The sequence below is a fragment of the Sphaerodactylus townsendi genome, linkage group LG11, assembly GCF_021028975.2.
Source record: "Sphaerodactylus townsendi isolate TG3544 linkage group LG11, MPM_Stown_v2.3, whole genome shotgun sequence".
Classification (NCBI taxonomy): Eukaryota; Metazoa; Chordata; class Lepidosauria; order Squamata; family Sphaerodactylidae; genus Sphaerodactylus; species Sphaerodactylus townsendi.
Window position 1 is genome coordinate 35,140,690 of NC_059435.1, and position 13,275 is coordinate 35,153,964.

A 13,275-nucleotide genomic window follows, 5' to 3' on the forward strand; every position below is an offset into this window, starting at 1 on the left:
TATGTGATTACATAACTTCCTGGTCATTGTGTTCTCCTAGTTGGCCTCAAGATGTCTCTGGCAACACCCCCACCCCCCATGGTAAGTCTTCCCCTAGCTGCCAGCCTCAAGCTGCAGTCTTATCTCTGGACCTTTGAGAGAGCCTGCTTACACATCGTTGCCTCCCTCACAGAGTTGAAATCTGATGGAATGAGCAGAAGCGCCACTCTGAATTGGGCTGGCCAGGTCACTTAGCTAGCTTAATTGCAGAGTGTGAACCAGGTTCTAGTTCAACATCCTAACCACTGTGCCTTGCTGGTATTAGATTAGATTTATTTTCCCTATTTTTATTTCCCTTCTTATTCCAATATTTATTTTTCCCCATTTTCCCCTTTTTCTTCCCTTTATCTCTCCCCTGTTAAGTCTGTTTATGAAACAGCATCACTTCCCTTGAGAATGAAAATTGTATTGTCTCCTGTGGATTCTGTCCTATGTAAGCCATTTAGCCTGAATCTGATTGACTAGGATCAGTCAGTCTCCCTTTGGATCAAACACTCTGCACCTAAGCTGGCAACTCTTGGAAAGAAAACTAAGCTGACAGTGCAATCAACATCAATTTTCCTTCCCAACAGACTCCATTTTTAAAACTGTCTTTGCCCTTGGAGCATTGCTTTCACTTCTGCCAAGCAAAGATTCTGTCACTCACTGGGAATGGTTTTTGACAAGACTAAAAGCAATCCCTACGCTGGCAATATAAATAAGACTTCATCCCTTATCCCATCCTAGCCTCTTCCCAGCTGAGGCCTAAAAATAAAACAACTTAAGGCAAAGCACATCTTAAAAAGATTTGTTTTGTTTCAGTACCTCCCTTCTGTAATGTTGATTGTTTCAGTACCTCCCTTCTGTAAAGGTGATTGTTACAGGCACAGGAATAATATGGCTGCCAGCCCTGAAGGCTAACAAGTGTACCTTGGATAATGATTTCAGGGGTGCAAGGGGGGCAAAGATGACTACATGGGTTATATCTAGGGTTGCCAACCTCCAAATGGTGGCTGGAGATCTTGTGGGATTACAAGTGATCTCCAGGTGATGGAGATCAGTTCACCTGGAGAAAATTACTTCTTTGGAAAGCAGGCTCTCTGGCATTATGCCCCATTGAATTTCCTCCCCAAACCCCACTACCTTCAAAATCTCCAGGTATTTCCCAATCTGGAACTGTCAACTATAGACAATCCATTGCTAGCAATGGCCAATAAGTATCATTATTGGGTTCTAGCTAACATGATTGTTGTAATTAAGATGTATTTATTACTGTATACCTGCATCATTTGACTGGCAAATTTCTCGCACATGGGAATCTCAGTTAAGGTCTATAAATAAAAGAATGACTTAACAGAAGAAGATTTCAACGTCTGCTCTTAAGCTGTTCTTAAGTACACTACATGTACACTCTTGCTGTTGGAAGGTGGCAGATGATCATGATTAACAAGCTAACCTTAGTGATCATAACATGACCTAGAAAATGAATAAACTGAAACTGTATGCCAATGAGGGTTTTTGCACTTGAGAAAGTGTTCTCATAAGTGTGGTAAATTTTATTCTCCATATTCTTCACATACAGCTGCCATGTGAAGACCAGATCATCCTTCTGAAAGGCTGCTGCATGGAAATCATGTCCCTCAGAGCCGCAGTTCGCTATGATCCTGAGAGTGAGACGCTAACGTTAAATGGGGAGATAGCAGTGACCAGGGGTCAGCTGAAAAACGGGGGTCTTGGCGTGGTATCTGATGCCATTTTTGACCTGGGTATGTCACTTTCATCATTCAACCTTGATGACACAGAAGTCGCTCTTCTTCAGGCTGTTCTGCTGATGTCTTCAGGTGAGAATAGAAAATACATTTTGAGAACTAGAATCTTAATTACTGGTCATCCTTCAGAAACCTAAGCACTCTGGTTTCTCCAGAGAATTTAGGATAACCCTTTAGAATGCCACAGCCATATCACATTTACCACAATAACAAAAGAATCTAAAGCAGGGATCCCCAATCATTTTGGGCCTGTGGGCACCTTTGGAGTTTTGAAAGGGGGTAGAGTACACCAGTCCAAAATGCTTGTCACAGGATACAGAGCCAACTGCATTATCTCCTGCCTCACACCTCCGGGAAAGAAAGAAAGCCTGAAGGGGAAATGGAACAATTAAGGAAAGCCCAAGTACTTAGCAGTGAACCTGATCGTCCACTGTGAAAACCCTTTCATTCAAATGAGGGCAACCAATAACAAGCCCTGCCAAACAGTCGGCATGCCCATTTTCTGAAAAACTTGGTCAACACCAAGAGAAGTACTGGTGGGCACTATGGTGTCAATGGGTACCATCTTAGAGAACCCTAGTCTAAAGGCATTTTGAAAACTACCAATTTTTATGGCATAAACTTTGGTGAGCTATAGCATGCTTCATCAGCCATCTCACAGAGTGTGCTTTCGCTTGCAACGGCTTATGCCGTTTGATCATTCCTGAAGTGTCACAAGCGCTCTCGCTACAACAGGCTAACATGGCTACTTTGAGATACATTTATCATCATGGAATGACTAATCCAGTAAGCAGGATCCTAGATTCCTGTCTGCTCCTGTTTTTCTTGAAAGATTGCCAGGCAGGGCTAGCCAACCCTAGCTTCATTATTCCATGAATCACTTATACGAAGATTTCAAAATGTCATTCCATGAGAGCCAATTGTAACATCACAAAAACTGCATGCACGTTATGACGTGGGTTGCTGCTTTAGCTGTTTGGAACAAATTGGTGTAAAGATTTTACTGCACAACACTGTGGAAATGATTGGCCATTGGTGTTTGAACAAAGTGCATGGTGATTTGTTTTCGTCTGGAGCTGCTGCTGACTTTGGACTTTCAATTGAATCAACTTGTTGAAATGTTCCCAATACCCAGGTTGATGATATTAAGAAAGGGGGAAGCAGCTGGCAGATGAGATGTAATGGGTAGAAAGCCTTTCTGGCCACAACTGCCATTTGGGTGGCCAGAAGTAAAGCTTTATTCATGAGTAATTAGACTGAAAACTGCTCTTTCAACCCTTGGTGATGCCATCCATAATGAAGCAATGCGGTAGTCCTTAAATAGGATTCTAAGCATTCTTCACTCATATTAAAAAATACTACCTTCTGTTTTCCTGGGAATAAAGTCTGAGGTGTTGAGTGCATAGGGTTGCATGGACCAATGACGCTCTTACACCTGGGGCAGAAAAGCCATTCATATCATCAAAGCCAAGGACAATGTTCAAAGCTAGACTGTAAACTCATTTTGAAGCTAAGTTTAAGGGAGATGCTATGGCTTAGTGGTAGAGCATAGGCTTTGCATGCAGAAGACCCCAGGTTCAATCCCTGGCATCTCTAGCTAAAAGAATTATTCAGGAGGTCATGTGAAAGGCCACTTTCTGAGACCCAAGAGAGCCTTTACTACTCTGAGTAGACAACACCAGTGATGGGATTCAAATAATTTAACAACTGGTTGTTTACAAGCACCATTTTAACAACCGGTTCTGCCGAAGTGGTGCGAACCTGCTGAATCCCACCACTGGACAACACTGCCCTTGACAGTCTGACTCAATAGTAAGGCAGCTTCATGTTTGGATTGAGTGGGTCTACACAGATGATTTTTATCCAGGCCAATAATCAGGCCTGGTTCACTTGGGTCCCAGCCCCTCTGTTTTGCCGAAGTGATATTTTAGCGAAGTATTGATCAGTGTAAGCCATTAACTCTGGCTCTTTGCTCCACAGATCGCCCAGGTCTCGTCAGTGTTGAGCGGATCGAAAAATGCCAAGAGGGTTTCCTCCTGGCATTTGAACACTACATTAATTATCGAAAGCACCACATTGCACACTTTTGGCCAAAACTGCTGATGAAAGTGACAGATCTACGAATGATCGGAGCCTGCCATGCTAGCCGCTTCCTGCACATGAAGGTGGAATGCCCAACAGAACTCTTTCCCCCTTTGTTCTTGGAAGTCTTTGAGGATTAAACGGGCTGGAGCGGTTCTCAGAATTCCTATAGCACTACTGGGTGTCATTTCATTCCATTGCCTAGCTCCTTTTTTTCTATTGTCCATTCTCATTTTTGTTCCACCTTGTTTTTGTTTGGGGATTTTATTTTTTTTAAATAGGTATGAATGAATATGTCCCTTCAATGCGGGTACTTGTGACAGTTGCATTTATTTTTTGCTTGTTTGTTTTTGTCCTTCAGTCCTTTGATGTGAATCCTTATGATGTTGAGAATACACGTGAACAGTTTCATTTACCACCTCTCAGGCAAATCACAAGGTCACGCTCATTGCTGCTTGGAAAGAGGGGGAACTAAGCCAAAATGGCAGGAAAATAAATAGATAAATCAAATGGGGTTTTTTAATTCCAACCCCCATTTTATTTTTTATTTTACAGTATTAACTCAGTTTCAAGGAAGTTTTACTTCTTTGGTGAAGAATTAGGCATGACTGGGTGAGTCTTATCATGCCTGCGACCAAGAGAAAAGAACTTGGCCATTCCTGACTTTCACTTAACTGTTTCTAGTATTTTTGGTCACTCTTAAGAAAATTCATCCCCTTTGCTTCCAAAGCCTTCCATAAAGGCCATGATTGCATCATTACTTTGAGATATTTGGGAGGTATTGTGAGTCAAAAACCCTGCATATTTTAAAAACTCTTCTGAATGAAAACTTGTAATAATACAGCACATGGACCATTCTTGTTTTTCCCTTTCATCTGAGGTTTGTATGTGTAAAGGAGGCATCCTAAAATAACACCTGACATCCTGACTCTGCTTTGCACTAAGTCTTCAAAAACCAGATTGGCTACATAGATCAAAATAAGGTAATATGCCACAAAATCCCAGTTTTGTGCTTGCTTTTCTCCTAATTTGTTAGGTTATTGTGGGTGCAGGAAGTCTGACACGTGTTCAGAACTTCTCCTTGGGAGCAGCAGACACATTTCTTTGCATGTAAGATTTTTCTGCAAGAGGAAGCCAGTGTAAGGCCCGTTCCGCATGGTCCATTGAAGCAGCTCACACCGGCATACATGATGCTGGTGGAGCCCAGGACCATTTGCATGCTTCCGTTTGCATGGAGGTGCCTCCTGTTTTTAAAAAAACGACCTTCTGTCCCTGTGGAGCTCTACAGGGACGAGGGGACATGCGCCTGTGGCCACAGCAACGCCCATGGACGTGCCTCCTCACCCCTGCAGAGCTGTTCAGGGAGAGAAGGCAGGTGTTTAAAAAACAGGTGGCGCCTAAAAGTGGCACCTCCAACCTGGTGCCATTCGCATGGAACCGGGTACAAAACGCTGTTTTCCAAAAACCTTGCTCATTGAGCAAGTTTAGAAACAGTGTTTTCTCACCGGTTGGGCAGAAAAAGCATGGCGCTGCCTCGTTTTGAAGGCAGCGGCTGTGAAAACTGCGCCCCAGGAATGGTGTTTTTACCATGCCTGGGACGCTGTTTTTGGCTTGTGTGGAATGGGCCTAAGTGTCAGGTTTTTGAGCGTGAGGATTGGGATCATTTTAAATGAGTATTTCCCCTGGGAAACTCAAATACATAAAATAGTTGTGAAGAGCAAACAAACCAGAACAGAGATGTCATAAATGTAGAATTGGGATCCAGCTGGCATTTCATAGTGGTAGACCAGCAACTGAGGCCTATGCCAGCAACCACTTGTGCGGGGCTTATTATCCATTAGGAATTTTTTTGTCATTATGGACAAAATAGTGAAAATGAAGAGAAACGGCATCAGAATGCTTCTGCATGGGCTAGCTACATGGATCAACTCATCTGAGCTAAACTGATTTTGAGCCCATGAAGGAGCACTTAGATTATTACTTTACCCCTTTGTGTATGTTGTCATTTGAAAAAAGGAGAAACGAAAGGCATTAATGGAGAATAAGCCTGAATAGTTGTTGTGATAAGCAACCCCCACCCCCAAACACCTACACTTACAGTGCTGCTTAATCTATTTCTCTCATTTTGGTATTTGTTGAGGCATTTGGGGTTTTCAGTGGCCAACAGTTGTTTTAACTTTCCTAAAATCAGTTTTGTCTGCTGATGCATAAATACAAAACTAAGATGTTCTACTTCTGTGTTATAGTGAGCAGGAGAAATGGCACCAGCAAGCAGCCTGGTTTCATGTCAATATTTTTAGATGGTGTTCAGTTTCCATCCATTCTAGAGCATAGGATTACTGAGACATAAAACCTTTCCCCTAAATATGCTCCTAGTTGAGTGTGATGCATCAAGAGCCCTCCTGTTTTTCTTTGGACTCGGCTAACTCATTCCCAAAGTCTGTGTTATAATTTCTTCGATTCTATGTTCTGTAGATTTCACATATCAATTATTAACAAAGGTGAAGGACTAGAAATATGCCTATTATCTATCCATGATCACTTTTATGATGTCTGTAGTTCTGGGCTAGTATCCCAAAAACTATATCACTAGTTCCAGGTAGATATGGGCATGAATGGGCAGGCTTGTGAACATCTCTGTCCATGTGACTGGGAAACTTCAATAGAGATGAGCTCCACAGCCTTTGCGTGCTAATGCTTGGAAGTCTATTGTTCCAGGAGAAAAAAATCCACAGAATTCATGCAAGTCCTGATCCAGGGTCCAGATCAATAGCTGAAGCTCTAAATCTAGAGTCCCGCAATCTTCAGTGGATTTCTTTTCTACTCAGGTGTATTTTAACTGTGGACAAAATAAGAACAGCAATGTTCTGTTTACCCATGCTTCATTCTCTTAGCAAAAAAAGTATTTTGAATGCTAATGCACCAAATTCTCATGCAGTGCACTTCCTAGGTGCCCGTAGCAGTGACTATAATTTGCTCCTAAGTTTGGTCATTTGATTAAATTCATGACCATCATTTAAGACTGAGTTGGGTGCTCTGTGCCCCATTCTGTGTTGAATTGGCAGCCATGTCACTAAATGCCATGATAGTGCAATGCATTCTCTTTTTTTGCAGTACAGTTCAGTGGGGAAAAATAATTCTAAAAATCTGTCAAAGGAAATTATATGGTAGGTTGACTCCTCCTACAGGAAAACATGGAAATCCTTTGTCACGTGAGTTTGCCCTACAATGTCAATAGTGAGGTTAGCTTGTATGAGAAAAATAGTGAGGTTAGCTTGTATGAGAAAAATTTAATGACCATAAAGACTTTTGGGTAGATTGGTCCAAGAGAAGGGGAAGGGCAGTACAATGCTCGTAAGTTAGATTTGGCTTACCATGTTTTTGCTTGAGTGAACTCAAGTGCATGAACACAGTACCATGAGGGGCTACATAAACTCAATGTGGGGGAGAGAGAAGTTCCTTGGTGGGCCTCATACTGGCTTTCCTGCCCCACCTCCCCCGAGATAATTTTTTTCTGAGAGAGGAAAATGATAGACTTTTGTGATACCTTTTGTTTCTGTCTTCTGATGACTTAGGCATATGCAGAGCTGATGCTGAATAATTACACATTGGCGCACCAAATTGTAAGCCATTTAAAGATCATCACCCATAAATACTTACCAGATAAACTCAGGGAATCTTTAAAAGATGAACAAATTTAAATTAAACTAACAATCTACCTAAGCAAATATATCTTATCAAACACCTGCAGCTCTTAATAGGAGCTACCCCTTGACTGGAGTTTAAAAATGCTGGATTAACTTCTCCTGTGCACACCCAATTAAAATGAAAATGGATTGCAAGACAGCAGAACTCAAGTGCATCAAGAGCATCTTGTATTGCTCATGCCACATGGCAGCGGCACTGTCCACAGTGCAGTCCCTGCAATCCATGGTGTCTCATTGTTTGGTGAATCTCTTTCTCGGGGGTTTGCTTGAATACTGTAGCTTAGTTAAGAGGAGCATGCTGGTCCAGGAAAATATCTTGGCCTGTTCCTCTTCTTGGCCATCACCCACTCATTCCAACTTTGCTACAGAATAATTCTAATCTAATATGCAGATTTTGTGCTCATGTTTCCATTTGCCACAGTTACCTTGCTACTTCCTTTAAGGGGAAATCTAACTCTGGTTAGTTTGCAACATCAGGAATACAATTACTTCAAAGCCTTGGAGCTACTTTGCAGCCCTTCACAATCTTATTTCAAGGCCTTGTGCAACTTTGTCATCTCCCTATCCTTTCCCCAATGCCATACTTGAAATCTCAGGGGTCATGAAAGAAAAATATATATTTATTTCTGAAATAACATAAAAGGACCATATCATGCAAAGGGCTGGCAGCCCAGGATACCCACTTCCTGAAGGGGAACTGCCACATCTCACCCCATTCCTGTGCAATCGGCCTGTTCCTATTTTTATCTTATACTGGCACACTGAACATGCGGTGCAAATGTCTGCATTCAACATTATTTTGCAAATTAAAATAATCCTGTCCTGATTTCAAGGAAAATGTGTGTTTGAAAAACGTATGCATTGGAAATGCGTGGGATGTTAAGAGGAGGAACCTGATGCATAGTTAAATATGACTAGAACATTGGTCTAGATCAGTGGTGGCGAACCTATGGCACGGGTGCCAGAGGTGGCACTCAGAGCCATCTTTGTGGGCACACAAGCTGTTGCCCCAGTTTGGGCACTCAGCAGTGGCATAGCGCCAAGGGAGCAAAGGGGCGCGATGCACTGGGTGTGCGCTCCTCCAAGGATGTGGCGAGGGTGTTCTGGGGGTGGGGTGGGGGTGTTTCGGGACATTCCAGGGGCATTCCAGGGCGGGGGCGTGGCAGGGGCACAGGGTGCACGCATGCCCCAGGTGCAGCAGTTTCCCCTTGATCCGCCCCTGGCACTCCGTCTCTAAAGCATTCGCCATCACTGGTCTAGAAGCACCCTTGATAGACAAGTCTCCAGCTTTTCATGGCAAGTCTTCAGTACCAGTCATAAATTTACTATTTGACAGCAAGTCCCAATGGAATCAGTGGGATTTGCTTCACAGGAAAAGAAGGGTCACAAAGTAGCTGCAATGTATGTATGAACCCATTGTCTTCTGTGAGCAGGGAATACTTCCTACATGCAAGGAAGACTCTTACTATTCACATGGACTATTTCCCATCATAGGGGAGAACAAAACAGCCATTTCACACAAAGAGCTTTAGATGGCACTTAACCTATCCAGTGTGATAGGTCATTAGGCACTTGATGCTTGTTAACTCTTTGTTATTTGTTATTCTAAAAACTAAGCCACCATTTAAACACAAGTATGAAAAGCGATATTTGGTTAGCAATGCATGCAATGATGCACAGATGTTAATTCATTGAGGTGACTTGCCATTCATCATCAGTCACAACTTGACAACCATATTTCACTTAAGGCAGACTTGATTTAGCAAAGCTTAAGAGTTATAAATTCTGGTTTCAGGCACTCCAGTTTTACATTTTTAACTCCCCTGACTTTTAAATGTAAAACATCCCTTTTCATTTACTCCAGGGAGAGAGCAGAATTGGGGCCTATGTTAGGATTTGATCAGTTAGATACTTTTTTCACTGAACATAGTGTCCAGACACGCAAAGGGTGGTACATTATCTTCAAGACAGTGTCAAATCACAGCCAGCATCTTGAATAGTAGAGCTTAGGATGACATTTCACAGCGGTTAAGTCCTGCACCCAGTACTGAGTACGTGTGGGACTGGGCTGTGCTATATGAATTATTTTTACACTGCACACAGTATTAATCCTGCTTTTTAATGGTGCCTCATGGCTCTCAATTTTGCTATCTGCTCTAGGTGTACAAGTAGTGGAGTGTTCTACATATGATTCTTTATTCCTATTGAAAAAAAATGGTCAATTTTTAAAAATGTTTCTTGCTCTAAATAACAGGTATTTAAGCTGCACTGGTTTGTGTTGCGATTCTGTTATTTCTTGATGATGTACTTTACAGTGAGATAACAATTTCTAAAAGCGACAACACTGTGCCAAAATATAGATGTCAGAATTAGACATTGGACATTTTTGTGACTGTCTTTGTGCTAAATAATCGCTCCATCACAGGCCAGAGCCTGGAAAGACTGAAGCAAATAAAACAGAAGGAAGATGACTTTTTTTAGGAATCTGCCTACAGGACATCACTGACCAGAAGAAGAACGCGTCATTCATTCATTCCTTGTTGGTTATGTATTTTGATGCTATGGAACTCTTTAACAAGTAGTCATGCTGACCTTGCTGCATGAATCATAAGCAAACACAATCTGTCTTATGGTTTATAAATGTAGCCAATGCTTGTAAGGCTAACCCTTTTTTCCTTGATTGGCAATTTTGTAAAAAGGGCAATAGGGCAGGTAGATCCATTACTACTTCTGTTTGACAAACAGTGGGGTCCATTTAGACTGGCTGGGTCCACAAAACCTTGTTTCAATTGCCAGCTCTGCTCAGGGCTCCCCAGATGGCCTTGGATGAGTCACTGTGTCTCAGCCTTATCTTCCAGAATTATTCCCTGCCTCACATAATAGTTGAAAGGTTAACGAGGCAACCCGTCATTAAACACTGTGCACTTGAACATGAGCGAGTGTTCATTGCCTACCTTTTTTCAACATTAGAGACAGTATGACACAGGCAACAGGTTCAGATTTGTGTTGTAGTTTTATGCAAATGATTAGATTTATCAGATAATTTCCTTTTGATACTACTACGGCATGACCCTTAAATACAAAAATTTTATATAGAGACACAATATTGTAGAGCAGTAGAGGTTTATTTTCCACATAAAAAGATCAAAACAAAGCAAGCATGTTTATTTTAAGAAATGAAATAATGTTGGTCTGTCTTTTTTTTACAAAAATGAAATCACGATAATAAAAAAAAGGTTTGGCCTTTCTCACAATGTTTTTACTGTGTTGTATAAATGTTAGCCAATGCAAAGCGTTTATGCATTGCTTGTGTGTATCGATCCACATTCTACGATGTCGCCTTCAAAAGCAATATTGTGCAGGTAATAAGCTGTTTGTGACTGTCTATTTTTGCACAGTTTTACCTAACTATCAAAAGCTAGCCCTTCTTTATGCACAAGACAATCAAATGTAAGTCTACATCCTGGTGTAGATGGAATTGATGTAAATTACTGAGCACAATGTAAAATTATTAAAAATACACTTATTTAATTACACAACTGAACTAGTGTTGGATAAAATACTATCAGGGCATGAATGACGTATATTTTCTTTCATTTCTTTTGTTTTTTACTTTTCCTTACGTCTTCATTTTTAAATTCCTCAATCTTATTTCAATTGGTTTTCATGTTATTCTTTGCTAAACAAAAATGGTTTTGGATTTGGCTTTTTATGCTTTGGATTCATGCCCTGAGGCCAAGTTAAAATTTCCATGGATTTATTTGAAAGGCTGAGGATTCTTGGATAGTTTCATTTTCATTTGTTTTGTTCTAATTTTTTTTCCTCTCCTGAACAGTGTTAAATGATATGGTAGATGGGTAATATTTTTTCAGCCTAAAGTATATTAAAATATTTGATCACAAATGTTTTAAACTATCTGAAGAGCAAATTTGTATATTTGGAGGAAGAATATAATTTTTACATAGCTTTTGTATGCAGATATTAATATGTAATTATGACTATAGTGGGCATAGAGTGTAAGCTTGAATTCTCAAAAGAAAAAGCTTATAACTGAGCTATGGTTTGTGTCTCCATTTCTTCTTTGAAGGTTTTTTACCCAGAATGTTTCACTTCAGTAGCATTTCTGCCTGAGATTCAAACCACACATCCACAGAGGCTTTGCTCATGCATAGCAGTTTCCACGCCTTCCAACAAGTCCTCCTATATATGATATAAGACCAGTGCTGCATCTGCCAGAGTGACCTGAGGGGTCAAGTGACCCCAGACACGCTCCGTCAGATCACGTTGGGGTGCCCAGCGGGCCTGTGACAGGCTCCCAGCTCAGCTGCTCCTTCAGGAGCAGCCAAGCTAGGAGCCTGCCAAGGGCTGCCCCTCAGCCCAGCCCCCCCAGACTGCTCCTTCAGCTGGTGGAGAAGAGCAGTAGCTGACCCGGGCAGCCTAGCAGGGCCAGGCGAGGGGCACCCTTCAGGAGCAGCTGGGCCGGGAGACCGCCACAGGCCCGCTGGGCACCCCTCAGCCCGGCCTCACCAGATCCGGCCCGGCCCCGCCAGGCTGCCCAGGACTGCCACCTCCTTCCTCCATCAGCTAAGGTAAGTGGGGCACAGGGAGTGGGGTGGGGTGCCTAGAACAGGTGTTGCCCCAGGCACCATTTTCCCTTGGTACGCCTCTGTATAAGACCATCTGAAATCAGAACAAATTTTGTACCACTTCTGTGTGCAAATGAAGACACTTTTGGTGCTTGTACATGGGAAGGGGGCTGAGCCCCCACTGGTGGGAGTTCAAGAGGAGGTGACCTCAGGAAACATCTCCATGCTTCTGTGACATAACCGAATTGCAGTTGGATACTGCCTATTCTAGCAGGGAGCACAAAACTTTCATTTTACTTAGCAGCAAGCACTTTGGAACATAATCATCGGAAAAACACTAACATCATTGAAATTAGTGGCACTGCCGCTGCAGAATGGCTTGTGATAGATGAGAACTGCAATCCACGTCTTCTGCAGCAAGGCAGATGTCCTGGAGTTTTACAGCTGATTCCATCAGCCACATCATTCAGGCTCCGGCCAGTGCAGGGGGCAGCTTGGCAGACAGTTTCCCTTGGCTGCTACAAAGGTGGCTGAATATGTGAAGGCCACCCATTTTCTCCAAATCCTATTTTGCAAATGAAACACAACTGATTCAACTGCCAGTCCTGTCCTAAAGCCAACTTTCAAACATTTGGGTTGTGATTGGCCTTCCTGTATTTGTCTTTCTCTGTCAGAAAAAAAATCCCTCCAGTCCACTTTTTGGTTTGAACAACTTCATGCAAAATGTTCCTCTCCCAAAATGGTTTGCCAGAAATAAAATCATGCTTGCCAAGATCAAAGGGCATTTTTAAGCAAAGGAAAAGACTATAACGAATAGGTTATATAACTGAATGACTCATTCCACATATTCACAGTGCAATCATCTTATTACGGAGCCACTCAGCGGTAGGCCTAGTCGAGTGTTTCTAATATGAGACAATGAAGCAATTAATTTGGATATAAGGCCTCTGTTGTGGTTTTAGTGATTAGCGTTAATTAGTCTCATTTTAAAGTCACAGATATAACTGTGTGCTAATGCTGAGCTTGTATATGCCCCTTTATATAAAAAAATATAAGTGGTCTACAATGGAGGTTAGGAAGCAGCATGTTGACATTTGGAAACAAAGGCCAGGA

The 13,275-nt window shown here is 42.0% G+C and overlaps 1 protein-coding gene across 4 annotated transcripts in view; it reads left to right on the plus strand.

The window, feature by feature from the left end:
• The window catches only part of THRB (thyroid hormone receptor beta), a 221,159-nt gene extending 212,540 nt beyond the window's left edge, over nucleotides 1–8,619 (plus strand). For all 4 annotated transcript variants that reach the window (XM_048510961.1, XM_048510962.1, XM_048510960.1 and 1 more), the window contains 2 exons: nucleotides 1,601–1,859; nucleotides 3,768–8,619. In XM_048510961.1, the coding sequence (XP_048366918.1) occupies nucleotides 1,601–1,859; nucleotides 3,768–4,009 (501 nt within the window). In that variant the 3' untranslated portion in view covers nucleotides 4,010–8,619. The remainder of the gene's footprint in view (nucleotides 1–1,600; nucleotides 1,860–3,767) is intronic.
• The last annotated feature ends 4,656 nt before the right edge of the window (nucleotides 8,620–13,275 follow it).